At 38.0% G+C, this 23,548-nt stretch overlaps 2 protein-coding genes across 3 annotated transcripts in view; both read left to right on the top strand.

Annotated features, from left to right (window-relative positions):
- Window positions 1-1,227: 1,227 nt before the first annotated feature.
- On the top strand, window positions 1,228-9,265 carry pigq (phosphatidylinositol glycan anchor biosynthesis, class Q). Its single transcript, XM_067428913.1, has 11 exons — window positions 1,228-1,452; window positions 1,760-2,499; window positions 2,588-2,719; window positions 3,817-3,937; window positions 4,368-4,494; window positions 4,580-4,733; window positions 5,761-5,872; window positions 5,975-6,055; window positions 7,844-7,958; window positions 8,125-8,186; window positions 8,432-9,265. Exons 2-11 carry the CDS (start codon window positions 1,802-1,804, stop codon window positions 8,582-8,584), a joined length of 1,755 nt encoding a protein of 584 aa, XP_067285014.1. The 5' UTR covers window positions 1,228-1,452; window positions 1,760-1,801; the 3' UTR covers window positions 8,585-9,265.
- Window positions 9,266-10,677: 1,412 nt separating this feature from the next.
- rab40c (RAB40c, member RAS oncogene family) overlaps window positions 10,678-23,548 on the top strand; it is a 31,932-nt gene continuing 19,061 nt past the window's right edge. The window contains exons 1-2 of one of the 2 annotated variants that reach the window (XM_067414587.1): window positions 10,678-11,074; window positions 11,580-11,980. In XM_067414587.1, the coding sequence (XP_067270688.1) occupies window positions 11,839-11,980 (142 nt within the window). In that variant the 5' untranslated portion in view covers window positions 10,678-11,074; window positions 11,580-11,838. Of the gene's footprint in view, window positions 11,981-23,548 lie in introns of both variants that reach the window. The other variant, XM_067414579.1, reaches the window with a different exon arrangement.

The raw sequence follows: 23,548 nt of genomic DNA, 5'->3' as shown, positions 1-23,548 counted from the left end.
AATCATTAGGTTTTGAGGGGAAAAAAGATCACAAAAATACTATGATTGTTATTAACGATTATGTCCTTCACCATGGATGGATTTTACATTGTACAAACTGGTCATTTACACTGTCCCTAAACCTATCCATCACAGGAAACCTTCGGCAATTTTTACATTTTCAAAAAAAAAAAAAAAAAAAAAAGGTTGAAGGCCGAACGTGAGGTTGAAAAAAAATTGAGTACATTTATGAATCCATTTACATTGTGGCTGATCCCCACAACGTAGGTGTTCTCAGGATTATATTACATTGTACACACACACACACACACACACACACACACACACACACACACACACACACACACACACACACACACACACACATGTTGGTCTATGTGGTTTACAGGGACTCTCCATAGGCGTAATGGTTTTTATACAGTACAAACCGTATTTTCTATCCCCTTACACTGCCCCTATCCCTAAACCTACCCATCACAGGAAACATTCTGCATTTTTACTTTCTCAAAAAAACATCATTTAGTGTGTTTTTAAGGCCATTTGAATTATGAGGACATTTGATATGTCCTCATAAACCACATTTATAGTGTAATACCAGTGTAATACCCATGTAGTTATACAAATTTGTGTCCTCATAAACCACATAAACAGGCTCACACAGACACACACACAGACACACACACACACACACTCACTCACACATACACTCTGTGTGTGTTTGTGACATATGAGGACACAATTGTGTATAATGACATGGGTATGACATAAAGGAGAGGGTGAAATATGAGGACATTGGCCATGTCCTCACTTATCAAAATGCTTATAAATCATACAGGATGAGGTTTTTTTTTAGAAAGTAAAAATGCAGAATGTTTCCTGTGATGGGTAGGTTTAGGGGTAGGGGCAGTGTAAGGGGATATAAAATACGGTTTGTACAGTATAAAAACCATTACACCAATGGAATGTCCCCATATGTCACTAAAACAAACAAACACACACACGCACACGCGCGCGCGCGGTTTATTAGACTAAATGTAAATGTACATTTGTATTCATTTATCACATTGTGGAGAACATGATAATTTATAAGTAAGTAACAGAGATACTCAAATGCTCCTTGAACCCATAGATATGTGAACCCATTTGGGTAGGAACTAAATAATATCCATTCAGTTCACTCGGCGGAATTTTAATGACGGACTATCAACAGTACGTACGCATGTACGTACGTTATGATCTGTTTACTCCTATGGAAAAACTCTGTCTTCAGTTAGTTTAACAAGGGTCTTGACTGGACTGTAATCTCTTGCACTATTTTCCTATGATTTTCCGTAAAAAATATTTGAGAGCATGCCAACGTTGGTTAACGCACATAGTAGAGTTACCTTTCTCGTTGTCAGTAATAAGATAAAATCAACTTCTCGGAAGTCCTCGACCTTCAAAATCCACAAGGTAACTTTTTGACTACTTTACTACTTATTACAGCAGCACGTCCCTGCATTTGATTATGGTAAAATCGCAAATGAAATCGATCAGTTTTGCCCCGGAGCTTGTGGTTTCCATAGAAACGACCCGAGCGTTCAATACATTTGAAGGGTACGAGTGCACAACGGTCCTCTCTCGATCTGCGGATGCTGTTAAGCGAACTAAGCGTTTGTTTTTTACTTGAAAACTCAAAACTATACACTAGAACTACGATATGCATAATAAAATGATATGCTTGATTCCTGTCTTTTAACTGTGCCTTTTGCCTAAACAGGACTGCATCCTTCACTGTTGCTGGACTGCATAACCATCCACAATGGTGCTGAAGATCTTCTTTCCCCAATGCTGCAATACTGCTGACAGCGGCCTGCTGATTGGGCACTGGATCCCTGGTCACGATTCTGCTGTGGTACTGGCCGTCATTCACTATCCGTTCATACCGGGTCAGGTGAAGAAGTACTTGAGTCAGATGCAGAGCCAGTCTCAAGTGGACCTCACCGTCGTAGGTTCCTGGAGTATGCCCAAAGAAGGTAAAGAAGGAATGGACAGCTTCCTAAAAGACCTAAGTACCATCTTTCCACAGAAATGTTGGCTGCAGTTGAGCCGTGAAATTGGCAAAAGAGGCTTTACCTGCCAGGTGGTCCAAAATAATGGGAAACTTCTACAGGACCAGGAGCAGAAGAACGGTGATGACAGCAGCGAGGAAGACAAGATCATCTTCGTTCATTACGACCAGAGGAAGGTTATGCTGTCCCAGCTTCACCCAGTACAGGAGGTCAGCCAGAAGTCTGACATTGAGCCATCAGAGTTACGCTTGGTCTTCCAGACAGTGGCTCAAAGTCAGCCTCTCTTTTTCCTGGACAAATATGATGATGGGCCTCTCAAACTCACCCACTGGCAGTCTGAAGGCAGAGAGGCTAGTATTATTGTAGAGCTTCTAAAACAAGCATCTGTTCCGATATGCATCTTCTTAACGTGGTTGCTGTCTCTGTGGCACTGGTTTTGCAGCTTCAGGTGAGTTAATGTGCGTCCGCTTGAACCTGTAGTCAATCCTGTAAAGTGATGGAGAAAAGCAAGCTTCAAATATTTTGGTATTTTACAGGATTTTACATTTTCGTCCGGTGCTGTTCGTCTCGAGCAAGCTGTCCACCTGTGTTCAGTCAGGGTACAGGGCAGTTCATTTCAAGAATGTCTTCTCCCCCCAAAAAGCTGCTACACACATGGATTTTATGAGGTATGATACTTGGGTCAATGGTATTTAAGAGCGTCATTAGCAAAAAGAAAAGTGTTTTAAAATTGTAGCTTAAAGGGGTAAATTCACCCCAAAAATTAAATTCTGCAATTATATAGCTCCCCTCGTCATTACAAGACTTTAGTTTGTGTTTGAAAAACTTATGATGAAATCTGAGAGCTTACTGTCCATCTATTGACAGTCCAAGCAAACTACCTTTGTCATGATAAACAAAAGCTCAAGGCATGTTAGCTTGATGTGAGAGAACCAGTGTTACGTGTGTGATTGTTCTCGCACTTCAAGCAAATATGGTACAACTTGTGTTTATATGAATTTGCTGATCAATGTTTATATGTGAATAAAAGCCTAAATTTAATCTGTTCATCATCTAAAGCGATCTTGTCTCTTCAGGAAATTTGGATGAAACAACTCGATTCATAGTTTTTATAGGATTCGTTTTACAATCTCTATGAACTTTTTGAAATGTCAAACAAAGTGGTAGTCTCTCAGGCTTCATATATTAGTTTGTTTCAGAGATGAACAAAAGTCTTGAGTGATTGAGACGACATGAGGGTGAGTTATTTTTTTTTAACTTGATTTTTTAAAACACGTGCCTCAAAGTTCTTAAAAATGTGCTGCTTGTATTTGTTGATTTCATGCGGTTTTGAAAAAAGTTTATACCAATTTCAAGTTCAGTTAAATTACTCTAAAATGTTTTGTCCTGTAACATCAAGTTAAAAGTTTCCTTGAATACATTTGAGTGTAAACATCTCTATTATTAATTTGTTTACAATTATCATGAATTATATATTTTAGGGAGTTGTAGCACATGGCACTTTTACTAACCTTGCATTGTCATAAAAAGGTATTCTGATTTTCTGATATTATATATTTTTATATATTATATCTTATTGACCTGTCCTGAAGAATGTTTGTTAAATGTTTTTGTTGTATAAAAAAAATTGCATCAGGAGAGTTCAATTTTGCTCAAAGTTTCATTTAAAAATAATTGCCAGTTCCTTGATCTATGTATCTTGTTGCACCATTATTATATTATTCAAGAAAATATATTCTCACACCCTTCTTTTTTCACTTTACAGAAAAGCAAACATTTTTGTGTCATTTCTTGTGGACATAGCACTCGGTTTGCTGCTTGTCTCGTGGCTTTATAGGGAGAATCGTATCAGCAAATTAGCGGATACTCTGGTACCTGTGGCAGATGTAAGTAAGACACATATTACATCACATTTGTGGATCTAATTAAAAATGTAAGTAAAAAAGTTCAAAGGATATGATATTTAATATTAATGTTTTTGAAAGAAGCCTCGTAGGACTATTTATTTAATGAAAATAGATTAAAAACAACGATACTGTGAAATATTACTGAACTAAAAAAAAAAAGATTTCCTATTTCAGTATATTTTAAAATATAACTTTAAGTCAACTGATCCCTCAGAAATCATTCTGATTTGCTGCTTAAGACTTTTATTGTTGTGAAACATTGTTGTGCTGCTTAATATTTTATTGATTTGAATCTCTGATGAACAAAAAGTTTTTGTAATATTATAAATGACTTTTGATCAATTTAACACATCCTTGCTGAATAAAAGTATTAATGTCCTTCCATTTCTTTTCTTTTCTTATCTTTTAGCGAGTGGCTAAAGAGCTCCAGGAGCTGTTAGAATGGCTGATGGGAGCTCCTGCTGGACTGAAGATGAACAGAGCTCTCGACCAGGTGCTGGGGAGATTCTTTCTCTACCACATCCATCTGTGGATCAGTAAGTTCATCCTCAGTTGAGGCGTCCTCATGGTGTTTAAAGTTTATTGCAGACGCTCATGTATGTCTTGTGATTGTGTCGGCAGGTTACATCCACCTGATGTCTCCTTTCATTGAGAGGATCCTGTGGTATGTTGGACTCTCAGCCTGCTTGGGATTGACCTTTGCTCTTTCCATACTGTCCGACATTGTGGCCCTTCTGACTTTTCACATCTACTGTTTTTATGTGTATGGGGCAAGGTAAGGTTCAATTATGTAGTTCTGCATGTAGTTTTCTAACTCATTGTCATGTTCATGCACTTCCAGTGTTTTCCAGTAGAGAACAGTGTCAACTGTTCATACCTTTTATAATAACATTTGGCCTCTAAAGGAGTAGTTCACTTCAAAATGAAAATTTCCTGATCATTTATTCACCCCCACAGCATACATGGTCATGTCTTTTTTTCTTCGGTCAAAAAGAAATTAAGATTTATAAGGAACATTCCCAAAATACCAAAATTAGTGCTGGGAAAGAATTAATCGTGATTAATCACATCCAAAATAAAAAATTGTGTTTACATTTTATATAGTACAGTGTATAATTATTGTACACACATGTATGTACACATGCAAAATATACATTTTTAATGACAAAATAAAATGTTTCTTAAATATATTCATGCAAAATATTCATATACAAGACTTAAAAAGACTTAAAAATATACATACACACACACACACAGTGTATATATGCATGTGTGTGTGTTTATATATACATAGTTATGCACAATACACTAGACAACCATATATTATGTAAACATAAACCTTATCATAAAACTAATCATGATTAGTTTTTCCCAAACACTAATGAAAATGTGAAGCTGCATTGAAACTGCAGTTTGGACCTTTAAACTGACATGAACATGTTAGATGTTGTGGCGGTGAGTAAGTGATCAGGAAACTCCTTTAAAGGGACCGTTGACACTGACATCGCCATTCCCTTCCATTGTTGGAATAAAAGTTAATTTTATATTTCACGCAAAAAAAAAAGTCAAACAGGTCTTGGGAAGACATGAGGGATGTAATTCATGACATGATTTTTGGGTGTACTGTCTCTTTAAGGTTTTTATCTCAGATCTGTCTGGTCAGTTATTGCCATCTATATTTACAGTATAGAGGATTTTATTTTCATATTACCCCTGATGCAACATTCCAAGGCTTTTAATCTTTTCTGAGAATTGCACAGTTTCTTTGTTGTGAATTTGTACTTTCTTATCTCTCTTGTCAGACTGTACTGTCTGAAGATCTATGGTCTCTCCTCCCTGTGGCGGCTCTTCAGGGGAAAGAAGTGGAATGTACTAAGGCAGAGGGTTGACTCATGCTCATACGACCTGGACCAGGTACATGTCCTTTTGCTCAATTTCTATATCCCTCATTCATGTACAAGCTATTCAACACATCCTTGCAGAACATGACTGACTCTGCTCTTGTTTCCTTTGCAGTTGTTCATTGGCACTTTGCTCTTTACCATTCTGCTGTTCCTGCTTCCCACCACTGCTCTGTATTACCTAGTCTTTACCCTGGTGAGTCACTCTGACATGAGTTTAAACTTCATCCTTATTCCAGCCCAACTGGAGCATCTGATGCAGTTCTCTGCTATTTTCAGTTTTAAGCTCTTTAGCTTTTGATCTGAGGCCTTTCTGTCCTTTGAATGTAAGTGTATGCCCACTCATCAAAGTAGTCCATATGTGTTTTTTCGATGCTTCAAAAGAGTCTAACTAACCAACTGATGTCCCATATGGACTACTCTGATGATGTTTTCATTACCTTCTGGATGTGGACAGCAAGTGGGCATACACTTACATTCAAAGGACAGAAAGCCCTCAGACTAAATTCAAATATCTTAAACTGTGTTCAGAGGATGAACAGAGGTCTTACGGGTCTGGAACGACATTGGGGTGAGTCATTAATGAAGAAATTTCATTTTTGGGTGAACTAACCCTTTAAGGCAGTTCTGAAGGCGTAAGGGGGTCAAACACAGTATTAGTGTGGTGTTCCTAATAATCCTTTAGGTGAGTGTACATACATACATAAAATCTGGTTTCGATCCATGACAGGACGAGACATTAATACAATATGATTTTATAATTACATTAATCAATACATTTAAGAACTTACATCAACACATAACACCTTAAACTACTTTTAAATGACAGCTTATTACAAGGCTGACAACCTTCAATGGGAATGTTATTCCAGATGACACTAGCTCTATAAAAGATAAAATTCTTTTTTGGATAGGGGGTCATTATATGATCATTGTTTGCCTTTCTGGTGTTATGATTGTACACAGAGTTATAGTACACTATTTGATTAAACAGAAAAATAGGCATTTCATTGTCAAAGTGTTATGGTGCTCAAAGTAATTCTTATTTTTTGGTTTAAAGTGAGCCATGAAAGAGTAGAGGTCATCTGCTCTTTGCTTGTTTTAATTGAGCAGCCCAGAATAAGTCTTGTTGCTTTATTTTGCACAATTTGTATTCTTGCCAAGTCCTTTTTAGAAGCAGAACACCACACCTCGGTGCAGTATGACAAGTGACATAATAGTAATGACTCTGTTACTATTTTTAAAGTGTCCTGGTTCACATAATGACAACATTTCTCTTCTGTTAACTTAACAATAGTATTTATGTGTTCTGTCCAAGAAAGACTATCAATCAATAAGCAAACCCAACAGTTTAGCCTTTTCTACTTGTTGTATTCATTGCCTGGCTAAATGTAAATTTAATTCTGATCCAAACTCTGTTTTGACCCCCTATTCATACTTTTAGTTTTGGATATATTTAATATTTTATATCCCACTTATACACCGAATCCAATTCTCTAGACAGAACAGGATTAAGTTTTTCACGTGAGTCTGCAGCATAGTAAACAGTTGAGTCATCTGCAAACATTGTCATTGATGCTTTATTGACAGTTAAGGGCAAATCATTAATAAAAACAGAAAACAAAAGAAAGCTAACAATGTAAGTCGTTTCCGTCAGTTTAATGCATCCTTGCTGAATCAAAGTATTAATTTCTTCCAAAAAAAATCAACTTTTCAACAGTAGTGTACGTAACGGGGTTTTACTGGTTTGTTAGATAATACAAGTCTCCTCAAATGTATTGGTTCAGGGCTGTGTCATAGTGCTTGATACTCTACTAATGCATAAAGCATATAGCAGAGAAATCAGGGGTTGAAATTCAATTTTAGATGTAAAAAGTCTCTAGTATGAGTAATATGAATGAATGAATATTTTATGATATATATAGAAATCTCATAGCTGGGTTGTTGTTGCTAACGTGTAAGTCGTTTCTCTGTCTGTTTCTAGCTGCGGTTGGTGGTGGTGTTGTTTCAGGGAGTGATTCACCTCAGTGTCGACTTCATCAACTCCTTCCCCCTGTTTGCCATTGGCCTGCGTATCTGCAGACCGTACAGGCTGGCAGGTGAGCCATACTGTATCACATCGAAGAAAATATCTTTCATAACTTTGAACTTTTTCTTATGTGATGATAAAGATGAAATTATGCATGTACTTCTGGGCCTTGTACTTGCCAATTATGTGTAATGATCAATTAGTAGAGGCACTTAATGAATCTCTTTGGATTCCAGAGGGGGTTAAATTCAAGGTGCTTTGTCAGGAACCAGGAACTCCTCTTCACCTGATGATGGAGGTATGTTTGTTGGTGATTGGTTAAACAGCATGTCATCCTGTAGTTTATTTCTGTTTAGGCTTCACTTAAGGTTTGGGTTTCACCTGTTGATTTTGGGTTATTGAATAGCTCTGTTTGACTGTGCAGATTTTGTGTAATTCATAATCAGCGCAAACACTGGATGTGCTTTCCTTGTCTCTGAGATTTGATAATTAATCATGTTCCAGATGAGCAAACATAAATGAAAACTGTCTTTTTTTCTTTAGATCAATCCATTAAAGTGCAGCTCTGTACTGCAGTGTTACCGGACGCCCACTTATAGCTGTTACCCTAAGGATTCCTGGGCCGCATTGTGCAAGAAACTGTTTGTAGGAGAACTCATTTACCCCTGGAAGCAGAAGACTACTAAGACGGACTAACTTTAGGAGGAACATGCAAGACCACTTAGAAGACAGCAGCTACACACGTGCACACTGGGAGACTGTGCTGTGTTCGTCAGATTTTGCTGACTTTCAATATAGTCTTAATTAGCTTTTTAATGGAAATATTCCTACATTGTTGATTTAAATCATAATCTTTCCTTTTCCAGACACTGGCTAGAATCTTTGATTAAAACTGTGATCATGTTTTGTATTTATTCTTCTACTACTTTTATATAACATTGAAGATGTGCCATTTAAAAATATATATATTAATTGTAATTTTAAAATTTAAAACTAGTCACTATATCGAAACCATAATTTCACCAGGATCAATTGAACTGGAATTAAAACTTGATTTCTCTTTAGTTTTTTGCTGTGATAGAAAGGTCAAATTCATGTGTTTAGAGTTTTCTGAGTAAAATTGCTGACTCATGTGAACTGGCTCTCAGTGTTAAGTTTAAATATAGATTTGTGTATTAAATTATTTGACCATGAACCACTTATGTCAGTGTTGCCAAATCAATGTTGTTTTGTAGTTATTATTATTAATATAAATGATTTAATAAAAACATGATTTGTATAAATTCAGATGATCATGATCAAAATATACATTTGTAATGTTCATTTTTAAACCCTTAATTTACCTCAATAAAATGTATTTAATCATTTTATACATCACAGTATCTTTGTGCGTCTTACATCATTCCTATATGAGTTATGCTTGCACTATAAACAATTGGTACTCAATGTTTACCCATTTTCAGAAACATGCTAGTATAACTAGTCTTGGATCTTTTGTTTGGGTGTACAGCATGTGAAGAATGTGCTCGGACTAGACTTGACAGCACTACACAACAATGACTGCTGTGGCAACTGAATATTCAATGACACATGAAAAACACAAGAGCTGGGGATTCACCTGCATGTTTGTGTTGAGGGAATATTACCTTTGTGTGTATCTGACACAAACATGGGTAGTCAAATATTGAAATATCTGCATGCTATTCTAGACACAGGCTATTTCGTGTCATAGATAGATTGATAAAGTATATTAATCTAATAATATGTGCTAATGTATATAATTATTTATTGGAAAACTGAGAAGCTCTATACATAAATGTACAAAGGAAATTGATAGAATTCTATTCAGCTTTCTCAAATCTCATCCTGGCGGCATTATGTATATTTTGGGGGAGGGAGCGTTTATGTTTTTAATGGCCGGTATAGAATTTGATACTTGGTCCAGATGTCCCCTTGTCTCCCTTGAGACCCTCATGTAGCTCTAATCGTGATGGGCAGACACAAAGACTTCATACCGCTATTTGCATTTTAATCTATTCAAGGGGAGGGGGATTATGTTCTTTTGATGATTCCCTGAAAGTCCCGAGACCTTTGGCTTGTCCCGGTCTCATTAACCCTCCTGCATCTGTCACAGAGCACAGAAACCTGTAATAGAAGTGGGGACTGGAAACGGACAGTAGAAACAACCCATTTTTATTTTCATATGGTACCAAAAATAATGTTCTGTCATTTACTCATGTAGAATATTAGGCACTGAGACAGCCCCAGTCATATTTGGAATTAGTACTGAACTGTCCCTCAGGCTAAACTGGTAGTACATAACCATATAAGAAAGAGATTTGGACATATAGCCTACATCACCGACAAATGAATTCAGACAGTGGCAGGTGTGTACTGTTTAAATGGCTTTGTCTATCTATCTATCTATCTATCTATCTATCTATCTATCTATCTATCTATCTATCTATCTATCTATCTATCTATCTATCTATCTATCTATCTATCTATCTATCTATCTATCTATCTATCTATCTATCTATCTATCTATCTATCTATCTATCTATCTATCTATCTATCTGTCTGTCTGACTGTCTGTCTGTCTTTCTATAAGGTATTTGTATTAATGCATTAATGGTATATATGTGTGTGTGTGTGTGTGTGTGTGTGTGTGTGTGTGTGTGTGTGTGTGTGTGTGTGTGTGTGTGTGTGTGTGTGTGTGTGTGTGTGTGTGTGTGTGTGTGTGTGTGTGTGTGTGTGTGTGTGTGTGTGTGTGTAGGGGGAGGTACCGTACAGTCAGTCAGACAGACTCAGAGCGCTGTAGTACGCAGAGGTGAAAGCTCAGCGTGATAGTGTGTGTGATCTCTCCTGTGTGATAAAACATATTTGGATATCTGAGAGCATTTACGGCACAAGGCAATAATATCCAGCGGGTCGGATGATCTTTAATCCCTCACCTTCCGCGCCTCGCCCCAGAAGGGCCTGATAACGCGCAGAGAACCCGAGACGAGCATCGCGAACTTACATGAATCTTTGTTATTCAGAGAAAAACAGAAATGGAGTCATGATTTCTACCAGACGCGCTAGCATCGGCTGCTCAAGCTAACTGGAGCGCGAATGTGGATACCCTTCTTTCTTTTGTCAGGCTAACGTTTTTACTTCAACTTGCAGCAGGAGTATATTGTAATTGTGAGAAATGTATTCCCTAATTTATGATATAAAATCAATGTTGTGCGCTTGTTTTCACGCGCTAGGCTCATAGCTAACGTTGGTAGCGTTAGCCGATGCTGTGTTACTCCATCCGAACAACGGCTCGGCTTTAAAGTATTTTAATTCGTTTTGCGAAAAACAAATGTGCATTTTTATTGTTAATATTGTCATAACCGTGCAGGTGATTACTAGATAAAATTGAGATGATATTATTTCTTTGTGTTGACAGCTTGGCAGGCGCAGGCTAACAATGCACTAGCTTGATAGCTTCATTGATTTTCTATTATAGCAATAATTTGCCATGATAAAAATAGATGTTTTGGTAAATGGTTGAGACTTTTACATGTATTATTTTAAATTTCGTTTCAGTAACGATGAGTTGAGCTTGTTGGAAGAAATGTAAACATCCTAACTGTTAGCTGTTCAGTTTACCAGCCACAACATATTTATGCACTGATGACTCCTGTTATTTTACAAAATTTAGACTGGACGAGTGAATACGGCTGGACATTTTAAAGGCTGTACACTTTAATCTCCATTTCCGGATCTGGACGGGTGGGAAATGGTTTAATTTGGTCTGTCTGCTGATTTGGCCACACACCCATTCAAAGATAGACCTGACACAAGAGACTCATAGACTCCTAGAGCTCTGGAGGAATCAGGGTCCATCTTTGGCATCAGAGAGGCACACACACGGTTGTCTCCAATCCTTTGCTATCACTCTGGCTCTGATGTGAGCAATTATGGGCACCCAGGGAAGCCCTGTGAAGAGCTACGACTACCTGCTTAAATTCCTCCTGGTGGGAGACAGCGATGTGGGGAAAGGAGAGATCCTGGACAGCCTTCAAGATGGATCTGCTGAGTCTCCATATGCCTACAGCAGCGGTGAGTTAGTCAACACATCCCACGCATCTTCACGCAGAATTTGAGTAACACAGATCAAGGCTGTCACTTACAGTGAGCCATTCAGATAATAGTGGTATTAATAGGTTTACCAAATAAGCTGGTCAATATTATTTTTGTGTTTATGGTGAGTCATTCTGTGGGTGCCATATTGCAGTGTCAGTGACTTACAGGAGGTGGAAACGCATGTGATTGATACTAGTTTATTATTCTGTTTATCTCTTGGGGGATTGTGTAATGCCCACATTTGCCCAATCAGATTTGTTATATAAAAGCTGCACACTTTCTGCCCAGTGGTTGTATAACATACACTTCATGTTTTTTAGTGGAGGTCTGATAATCGGTTTGAGCAATAGTTTTAACCAGTATTTATTGGTCAGTCATTGGTCAATGGATAAAATACATTTATTTGGATGATTGCGCGTGGTATGTGATTGTTCATCATGTGGATATAAAAGTTGTTGATACTTCGCATTATAAAAACCATTTGTGAACAAAGCTTTGCAATGTAATAAACTTCTTTTGGAGCAGAAATAGAAATAAATGGCACCAAATGGTGTAATTTTTACAAAACAGTTTAACATAAAAAGTGTGGAATGAATATTGGTCATACCCATTATCTGTAATTTTGAGACCCTATCAAAAAGAATCTATATTATTAGTTAATTTCTTTTATTTATAGTCAAGATTGCATATTAATTTTTCGGTGAGTGTTACAACAGAGATTTCCCTCAGGATACCAAACGCATAAGGAAACATGACTAATACGTTTAAAGTGTCTGCTTTCATTGAGCTGGCCAGTACAGCACAGCACACCATCAAGACCAGTTTTAAGTACAAGCTCTTAAAAAAAATAATAATAATACTAATTTCACAGCTCTCCATCGGCTCTAATGAGATCATCCACGCTCTGTCATTAGGCTGAAGCCAGTGGGGTGTTAGATTTTCAAATGAGCCTCATGTGAGCTGGGGTGCTGTTCTGTCCCTTTTCATACATATGGGCTGCTGCTTATCTTGTTGGTTGAACATATTAGGGAGCAGTGTGTTTTCTGGGTTTGAGAGATCTCACAGTGATGGCTGTTTTCTGAAAGTGTCCAAGGGGAGCTTGCTGGTCCAGCTTCAAAAGTGCTGCCTTGCACAATCATTTAAAATCAACACAGATGGCCCCACAAGCTAGTGATTTACGCTGCTGGCTTGGATATGTCCCTGAGGGAGATGGCATCCTAAGACAGGCTCAGATGCTTTTAATGTTGAAAGGCTTTTTTAATGAATTATACATAGGGTATGTGAAGGTATTAGCTGTGAGCAAAGTGAAATTATTAAGCAGAGAAAAGCTTTCCTTTATGGTTTCAACTTCATATCATTATATAAATCTACAAAGGCTGGTCCGTATACCATTATTTGAGCTTCGATAGTAATCAACACTGAATATTTGAAGCTTCGGAGGGAGGGGGCTGAACATATTATTCTCTCTTATAAAGGCCGGAATCTCGAGATTCATGGACACTGCACTAGACAAAACACACAGGTGTGTTACGTCTTGGTAACAAGCTTCTATATTTCGCAGTAGATTCATTTAGATTGATAATAACGGGTAATAGGCCTGCTGCCATAGTCTGTGTTTGTTGTTCAGGCATAACAGCGCTTATATCACTTTCCCACCACGACACCACCACCCTTGTTTTGATATTTTATAGTAATCATTTTTAGTTTAGTTATAGAACAGATTAACTACAATTAAAAACTGAATGTGCAGCGTAGATTTGGTGTTGTTGATCTGGACTTGTAACCGAAAGGTCATTCTGAAACCCTAAAAGAGGAGATGCCCTTGAACATGGAACTTAACTCCAGTTCGCCTCAAGAAGATTGTACTCTAACTTGCTGTAGATAAATGCATCAGCTTGATTTTAGATTTTCTTAGGGCCCTTTGAAATCCATTATATTTTTGTCCAAATTACGTTTACATTTTTATGGACTCCAATTAAAGGTGGGGAAAGTGCTTTCTGGTAACTGTTGTTGTTATTTCAAATCATCAAAACAATCACGCCCCTACCCCCAAAAGGGTCTTTCTTGCCCTTATTTTGATAGCTCCGGCCCTATACGTAACCCAGGCAAACTAATTGTTACTAATCCAGGTCGAATATTCAATGAAAAAGTCACCCCTCCTATCAAAAAAACACAAACCGTTCTCCTGAACTCGATAGAACACGAGCCGACAGTCCAGCTAACGACATGTTACAATTATGACTGAATAAGAGTTATATAGATCATGAAAAGAGGAAACAAACATATATCAGGAGTATAGTATCTTACTTGTCGGACACCCATTATGAGCTGACTTGAAACAGACAGCGAGGAGATTTAGTTGCTCCATACAATGTTGTGAAGTGAGCCACAATACTAGCCTAGTCTAGACGCACCCTAGCGGCAGCAAATCTAATCTGCCCGCGAGTATCATCTAGCAACTCTCAATACCCTTCTGAGCTGTAACCGCCAAACTCTTGCCGGGCCAATCACATCGTGTATAGAGTCGGTGGGCGGGGTCATAATGACGACGGCCGAGTTGCGTTTGCGTGCTTCTAGTAAACACAGAAACTGCTGAACGGCGGCGGTCTTTCGAATCAGTTTTGACCGTGACTCTGAAAGACTTTGAGTTAAGCTTTTCTCTGAGAAAAGAACAAAGAACGGCACTGAAGTCATTCTTAAAAAAGGAAGATGTGTTCGGAGTTTAGCCGACCGCATACGGCGAAAGTTTAATCTATCAACAAGCTCTGTTTCACCTTCGTTGCTCTGGTTGGTGTAGCGCTATCCTATCGCGTGCAGAGGGAGTTTGAAAGACAACCGTTTATCCCGCCCCTCGGATTGAGCCCGGCCAATCGTGAGTTTTCAGACCAAACATCTTGATGTGGGTCTGGCTTGTCAGGCTACCACAATACGATCGCAAAAGGACAAACAAGCGAACATGAAACACGAGCATATTCAAGCAAAAGCCAGCATATATTAGTTCTCGGCTAATGTCCGTGTTTTTAATAATATAGATGTACACCGACTGCTCTCTTCTCACCGCCATTAGTAGACACGACTAGGACTGGGACGGTTACCGTTTTACCGCAATACTGCGGCCACGTGATGCCTACTGCGGGTTTGAGATCGTCACCACCATCACCGCAAAAAAAAAAAAGGTTTATATTCTAGCCTTCATATTTTTTGCTGGAAAAACTAGCATGGTCACTTTATCGTGATTTTTTTTGTTGTATAAAAATATATAATTTACTATAGGCTACTCATTTTATCTCTTTACAGAAATATATTTTCTACTTAAAAAATACATTTTGTTATTTTACTAACCCGAATAAGGACTCATCTGCGCTAGTTTGCACGTGAGGGGAAACATTTGCTTGCTTCCACTTAGGAGGAGTTGTGCACTTTTTATTTTAATATCTCCTTTCATACTATTTTCTACTTAATTAAAACTATAATTTCGAACTATAATATTGACCTATTGTGAACGCTGTTTTACGTGATTTTTACCACAGGGGTGAAGCACTAAGCTTTTACAAGGGAAATAGCTACAATTGCAGATGTTACATCGCAGCCATGAAAACAGGGTATGGATTCCTGACGACTGCGAGAGGGAGGCTGAGCCCAATTTAAGATTCGCCAGCTTTTTAATTCTGTTTTGCAATCTGGTCATCCGATATTTCGATTTCCGGGAATTTTAACAATAGGCCTAACGTTAGTCCATTTTATCCCACGGGACATCTTGTTTCTTTTCCCAAATCTTAACTCGTGGCGCACTCATGTTTGCATGGAATTATAAACATTTCTTCCTTTCGTTTGCTTTCGTTTTTGTCTATTCCACCCGTTTACATCTTTTACTGGGGTAAAGTAGAAAGACACTGTAGGACGAAATATTATTTAACACAGTTTGTGCTTGTTATTAGACTTGAGGTGCGTTCACGTGCACCCAGCCGTTTTACTTTCGTTTTCTCTAGCAGTGAATAATCAAACAGCCTAAATGTCTTGACCCTGTGGAAGATAAAATTCACTCATTTTACAACATCAGGAGAAAACATGAAGACGAAGATAATTCAGAAAACATGAAGACGAAGATGAAGATAATGATAATTCTGTCCAGCTCATGTCCCATATTCATCTCAAAGCGCCGAGGGGCATGACGCATCTTTGCGGGACAATAGGTTATAAAACAAATATTTTTTTAAACAAATATTTAATTTTCTTATATTCTTAAGATTACCATTATTTACTTATTATTATTTAAAATTAGGGCTGGGATAAACGATTATTTTTTAAACGATTAATCTAGCAATTATTTTTTCGCTGCATCGATTAATCTAACGATTAATTTTCCTGTCCGATTCGGTTTCGATTCTATGCGATTATCGATTATCTCCCCATTAATTGCCTAATAGCAATTTATACATGTTGATTTAATTATCTGAATGAAAAAAACAAATTCCTTAACATTGCAATATATGTTTGTTCAAAGTAAAAGATTAAACAAGAGCAATGTATTCAATAAAACATAAAGTACAGACACACACACAAATAAATAAGAATAAAACAACAACAAAGAAACACAATATACGACTTTTCCATGTATGCAACTCAGCCTACAGGTTATGCCCATCGATTAAATATCAACAAGTTGGCTAATCAAATCCCGGTACACACTGAAGCGTGCCGTGAGCGTCTCGGCTGCGTGGCGTGTCCGTTTTTGTTTCGGCTCCCATGTTAACAGGTTGGAGTTTGCACACTGCCTGTGACACGTGGAAAACGCGTGCATGCTAGAAATAGAAGAGCGCCTATTTTTCACGCGACACGCGAGCGTGTTGGAAACGTCTCCAGGCAAAATAGAATAGGAAAGATGTTTATATATCATTTTGACACGAATACATATTATTAAATGACATTTTCATGTTTGAAAGTCTGACATAATGCCGTAACATAACATAAATGCAGATATAGGCCTAATTGTAATTATAAAAAAACGACAATTATCGATTTTGAAATATTGCAACTGTCAATACAGAACAAAATATTCTGTAGCTTATTTTGCCGTCAATACCATAGATTTATGGTCAGTAGGCTACTGCAGACGTTGTCTTTGCTGTATCAGTAGTAATAAATTTATATCAGCTGTATAAATAGTCACTATTTATGTTTGACATTAAGAATAGGGCTTCCTCCTCAGTCCGCATCAATAGCAGCAGCAGTGCCGCGTCAGACACGCTTCTAGTGTGCAAAGGCAGAGAAAACGCCATGCAGCTGTGGCTGACACGCCACATTAATGCCACGCGCAGTCGCGGCATGACAGTGTAGAGTTTAAAAACCAGAATAGCTCTGGGATGAAACTGTGCTCACTTAGAGGATGGATACCCTCGGTCACATCAGCGCGATTAGACATTGAACATTTTAAATTTAAAACAGCTTATTATATAGGTAGCCAATGTGCCCGATGCTTTCACTTGATGCAAACATTTGTTTTTGTGATTAAAATACATAAAAGATTACCAAAACATCTGTATTCCTGTGTGCAGAAATTTGTTTATGTAGCCATGACAACAAAACGCGTGCATGCGCGCCTGTGTTAAGAGAGCTTGCTCCGTGCGCCAACCCGCAAGCCTTGCACTTCTGAAAGTCTGAGGAGCCACTCGTGTTGCTACCATAGATATACATAATAAATAATATACTTAATTACATAATACACTTTATTATATATTATGTATATCTATGGTTGCTACTTCTCTCCGGCGCTGCCATCTTTATTTTGAGTCTGACAAATCGACGCGTATATTTTGCATCAACGTATTTTTTGCGTTGTCCCAGCCCTATTAAAAATGTTTTACAGGCTGTAGCCTATGTGTTGTTTCACTGATGGAAAATAAACACCCATGTTTATGAAATGGATGCTTGCGCGTTTATTATTGTAAAATGTAGGCTATATAAATAAAATAGCATATATGCATTAGTTATAATCTCAATTTAATTTACAGAGCAAACTATAGAAAAAGATTAATGTGTGGCAATCACAACAAGACTTGCAAGAGGGGGCGTGGCGCAACACCTTTTGCACGTCTTTTTTCCCTTTTTTTTACTATATCACGGGTTTAAAAGCGGTCTCTTCTTTTCTCGCGCTCTCTCTCTCACACTCTCTCTCACTCTCTTCGACCTTATGTATTGAACGAGTTTTGTTGCATTTTGCCGCATTTAGTGTGGCATAACAGTTAAGACCAGAGCAGTTGGATAACAGAGGCTTTCATCTCACGGCAGCGCACGTGGACACGGCGCTCTCAATAGTTCTAAACAAATCAGAACTATATGCCGGGACGCACTTGCACTACACTTTGCTTCATCTCACATCTGATGACTCATCTTTAATATGGATTGTAACTTGAAAATAATGCTTTATGTATGTTTCTGTCGATGGATGCTTGACTTTAAACCGGCGCTACTGAACGCGGATATCAGCCGATATATTAAAAAATGACAAATATCGGCCCGATATACCGGCCAACCGATATATCGGTCGACCTCTAATTCCATCTGTTTTTTCCGCATTGCAGAAATCATAATTTAACTTGATTGCCGCGTTTTTAGATTGCAGAGCGCAACTGCCATGTGCGTCCTTTTAGCCCGTGTAAACAGTAAAGTAGTGCAGTGATATGGCAAACCGCGGTCTGTGTGAGGGGCCCCTTAAACTGCCTTATGCTGTTGGTTTTAGATTTTGCAGTCTGCATTCTTATAAATTGGTTCTGTGGTGTTTACTCTCATTGATTTGTCTTTGCACTGGCTTTGAGTGGACATCTGTAAATATTTAGAGTCTAAAGTTGCAGATGCAGACATCTTGGTTGGCCTGCTGGTGATTGATGGGTTGGCTCAGACAAGCACAGCGATAGCAATATAACCATGATAGAGTGTTTTTTCCTTTGAGTACTTCTAATTGTCTATCTGTTATGTTTTGATAGAAATACAGTGTGATAGATGTGACCACTGAAGGGGGAATAGGAGGCTACTAGTAGCAGGCTACTGCAAACTTTTATGGGTTTATTTCCAAAGCGTAAGGTTAGAAAAAGCAAAGCTATGGCAACCCAACTGAGAAAAACCAAAGTACAAAAAAGGAAAATGGAAAAAATAAAGACACTTATACTATAAATATGGGTCACTGCACACAGAGTTCTAGGGACTACAGAACCAGTTATATCGTATAACTACAACACAGCTAGTGAATTTATACAGGCCAGCAAAAATTAAGACAAATATGAAAATATACCCATATATATATATATATATATATATATATATATATATATATATATATATATATATTCAAACAACACCTTGCCTAATTGCGAACATTTATAAGTTTACTTTCTCTAGAAAACTGAAAGAAGAGAAATAGTCCCTTGAGTGAGTACCTTCAGCAAAAACAGGAATGGTAGTGTCTATACCATTAATGTCCAAAGTTACCGCGTGAACCCTTTGGTGATGGTGCACCAGCTCTTGGTTTCAGCCATAACAAATAAGCAAAAAAAAAATGGTTAGAAAGTGTGTGCATTTAACAAAAGTTTATATAGAGGGTAGAGATGAAACAACTAATCGTTTTAATCGATTATTAAAATAGTGGTCAACTAATTTAGTCATCGATTAGTTGGTAAATAACTTTTATTTTGTGTATATTTTAAATCTGTGGTGACCAAAGTATGGCAGTAATGAGCCACTGGATGCTTTACTCAGCCAGTACAGCAGGAGAAGTAGCGAATATCCAATAGCTGGTCTCGTTTTATGTCACGTGGTTCCTGCACAGTGTCTCTATGCAGCATTCACAAGCATTCGGCGTCATGTTCTTGTCGTGTGTGTGCGTCTGGTTCCTCAGCGCAATTCCTCGGTCATTTTACAGGTTATCCACTGATCTATATAGAGGACAGTAGTTATATCGTCATCTGTAAATGCTACTAATTCACGCGAGTATTTCCATTTTGCATTAAAACGCATTCTGACAGTGTTAAACTTCACTGAACGAACGCCGTTGTGGTGGGCGCGCGCGCATGCGCATCAAACAGACAGAACGCAATTGAGAGAGACCATTAATATTCAGCGGAAAAACATTAATTTATCTGAAATATCTGCTGTTGAATGCTAAATTTATGTTTAAAAGTTAACATGTTATGACAGTAGTAACTGTAAAGGGATTACAGCGTGAAATAGCCTGACAAGCCAGACCCACATCAAGATGTTTGGTCTGGAAACTCACCAATGGCTGGGCTCAATCCGAGGGGCGGGATAAACGGTTGTCTTTTAAACTCCTTCTGCACCCAATAGGATAGCGCTACACCAACCAGAGCAACGAAGGTGAAGCGGAGCTAGTTGACAGATTAAACTTTCGCTGTATCCGGACAGCAAAACTCAGAACCCATCTTCCCTTTTTAAGAATGACTTCAGTGCCGTTCTTTGTTCTTTTCTCAGAGAAAAGCTTAACTCAAAGTCTTTCAGAGTCGTGGTCAAAGCTGATTCGACAGACTGCTGTTCGCCAGTTTCTGTGTTTACTAGTAGCATGCAAGCGCAACTCTGCCATCATTATGTCTAGCCTCGCCCACCGACTCTTCACACGATGTGATTGGCCTGACCAAAGTTTGGTTTTTACAGCTCAGATGTGCATTGAGAGTTGCTAGACGACACTCGCGGCAGATTAGATTTGCTGCCGCTAGGGTGCATCTAGATTGCTAGGCTAAGCGTAAAATTGATACATGTAAGATGTGTCTACAGGATAAAGAAATGACAGTAACACAGGGAACTACACTAACCTTTTCCACTGGTGGCACTTGCGCTACTAACTTTTTCAGTTACTGGCACAAAACATGATTTGGTCGCACAAATTATTTATAGTAAGCCACTCTGGATAATAATGAACAATAATGAAACTGTATTGCATACCGATGTGCTTTTTTTTTCGCGGGGTTGAAGCCAACTTGATGTGTTGAATGCTCAGAGCACGTTATAAAACGTTTTCTTAAAATACACATTTCTGTATTAATAAATGCTCATAGTAAATCATAGTATATTGCCTAAAACATAAGGTAGGTACAAAAATAATCAGTGATACATTTGCGACCCCATAGAAATTCGGGTCGCAATGGCATTTCAAAAGGTCGCATATGCGACCATTTTGGTGGCAGTGTAGTTCCCTGTAACAGTTACTGTGTCCATAGAGAGAGAGTGTGCGTGTGTGTTCCTGCAGAACCTCCTCCCTGGTAGCACTGAATTTGTGTTTGTGTTTATCTTTAATATAATTTTAATGTAGGGATTTACTTATGCTTAGTAATTTTTTTGCAAATAATGTAGGTTACAGCACAGATACACCCACAGAAATTAACCATGGTTATATTAGATAGTAAAACCAGGTTTTTATTATAATAAAACCATGCTTTTGCCGTATTGATTACCGTTTGTATAATCACACACATACAATATATTAAAACTATGGATTTGAAGCAAAACATTGGTTAATTTGTGGTTACCAATGAATAACAACAATAGCCCTGTTATTTATTTATTTATTTATTAATATTATGTTTATTTATTAATATTATGTTTGTTTGTTTTGTTAATTGTAAAACCATGGTTGATTTTTGTAATGGTGATATATTCACTATTTGTGTGTTCATAGCACTCCGCTGACAAGTTTGTTTGAAGGACAGCATTGGACAGGATGTGGAATAGTGTTTTGTCAATAAAAATATAAAATAGCCTCTTTATCCGATTAATCGGAAAAATAACCGACCAACTAATCGATTATCAAAATAATCGTTAGTTGCAGCACTAACAGAGGGTATACATCGACGTCACTTTCCCACCAGAACAGCTGGGACTGAGTGGCTGAAGAGCTGCTGGATGACTGGAATTAGTAGAGAAAAACAAACCGTTTAAAGCAGTTTAAATTAAAGGTTGGACTCTATATAAACTCACCTAAAGGATTATTAGGAACACCTGTTCAATTTCTCATTAATGCAATTATCTAATCAACCAATCACATGGCAGTTGCTTCAATGCATTTAGGAGTGTGGTCCTGGTCAAGACAATCTCCTGAAGTCCAAACTGAATGTCAGAATGGGAAAGAAAGGTGATTTAAGCAATTTTGAGCATGGCATGGTTGTTGGTGCCAGACGGGCCGGTCTGAGTATTTCACAATCTGCTCAGTTACTGGGATTTTCGCGCACAACCATTTCTAAGGTTTACAAAGATTGGTGTGAAAAGGGAAAAACATCCAGTATGCGGCAGTCCTGTGGGCGAAAATGCCTTGTTGATGCTAGAGGTCAGAGGAGAATGGGAGCTCACCAAAATTGGACAGTTGAAGACTGGAAAAATTTTGCCTGGTCTGATGAGTCTCAATTTCTGTTGTGGCATTCAGATGGTAGAGTCAGAATTTGGCATAAACATAATGAGATCCATCATGCCTTGTTACATGATGTGCACTGGTGGTGGTGTAATGGTGTGGGGGATGTTTTCTTGCCACACTTAAGGCCCGTTAGTGCCAATTGGGCATCTTTTAAATGCCATAGCCTACCTGAGCATTGTTTCTGAAAATTTACCTCAAGCAGTTAAAGCGATTTAACAACTAGTGATGTAAGAAACCAAACTCAGTGGCGATTTCTTTAAGACTCCAAGGGAAGCTCGGCTTCCCTTATAATGTCACAAAATTAATGGTCAAATATGTACTATTATATTAACATTGTATTGACTAAAAATGCGTTAGAAAACGTTCATCTCAAAGACGAGTTCGTTTAGAATCAGTTACATATAGCAGGTTGGCTGACTCGATTTCCTTCTCATACATTCCCGCAGCATCACATTGCATTTCCCTATTGAAGCCCAGCGTCCATTGACTTCAATGGGGCTGCTTTGAATGGTTTTTTTCAGCGCTTCGAAACTAGACGGTCATTGGATAAACGCTGCGATTATGTCCCGCCCACGGACGCTCAGCGTCTCTGGGAGTGAATGGGGAGTGGGCTGGCCCGGACTCCGAGCTTCTGCGTGATGATTGGAGGGTCTGCATCTCCTTTTGACTGACAGCGATTCTGTACTATAAGGAATCACTGAAGCTATTCGCTCTCAGTCCCAACGCGGATTTCTCAAGTTCAGTCGAAATAAAAACTGCTGCAACCTATTTCTTTGATATTTGCTTGGCGAAATTGCTTCATTTTCATCATACATTTCACACAATTATACACCACATTCCTTGTTTCAGTTTTAGAGAGTTTAATTTTTTTTAGATCGTTCATTCATTCACAGGGTAAAAGACCATTTTCTTGAAAAGGAACGTAGGGCAGAATTTACTTTTAAATAAATAAAAGAAGTTTTTAAATAAATTTAAAGACAATTGGCCGAAAATGAGCTTCCCCTCTTTGACAGACCAGTAGCCGCCACTGACCAAACTGTATGGTCATGCATCTGACAGAAATATAAACACATCAGAAACGCATTTGATTTCAATACATATTTTATTTTGATAAAAAAAACGTCAGGTGTTCT

The sequence above is a fragment of the Pseudorasbora parva genome, chromosome 2, assembly GCF_024679245.1.
Source record: "Pseudorasbora parva isolate DD20220531a chromosome 2, ASM2467924v1, whole genome shotgun sequence".
In the NCBI taxonomy this organism is placed as follows: domain Eukaryota; kingdom Metazoa; phylum Chordata; class Actinopteri; order Cypriniformes; family Gobionidae; genus Pseudorasbora; species Pseudorasbora parva.
Note: the sequence above shows the minus strand (reverse complement) of the source record. Positions and strands in the feature narration are given on the sequence as shown.

Bases quoted from the DNA above. Each gene is read 5' to 3' on its own strand.
- pigq (XM_067428913.1), top strand. From the start codon at position 1,802: ATGGTGCTGAAGATCTTCTTTCCCCAATGCTGCAATACTGCTGACAGC. The intron at 6,056-7,843 runs GTGAGTCACTCT...GTCTGTTTCTAG, and splicing joins ATTACCTAGTCTTTACCCTG to CTGCGGTTGGTGGTGGTGTT. The intron at 8,187-8,431 runs GTATGTTTGTTG...TTTTTTCTTTAG, and splicing joins CTCTTCACCTGATGATGGAG to ATCAATCCATTAAAGTGCAG.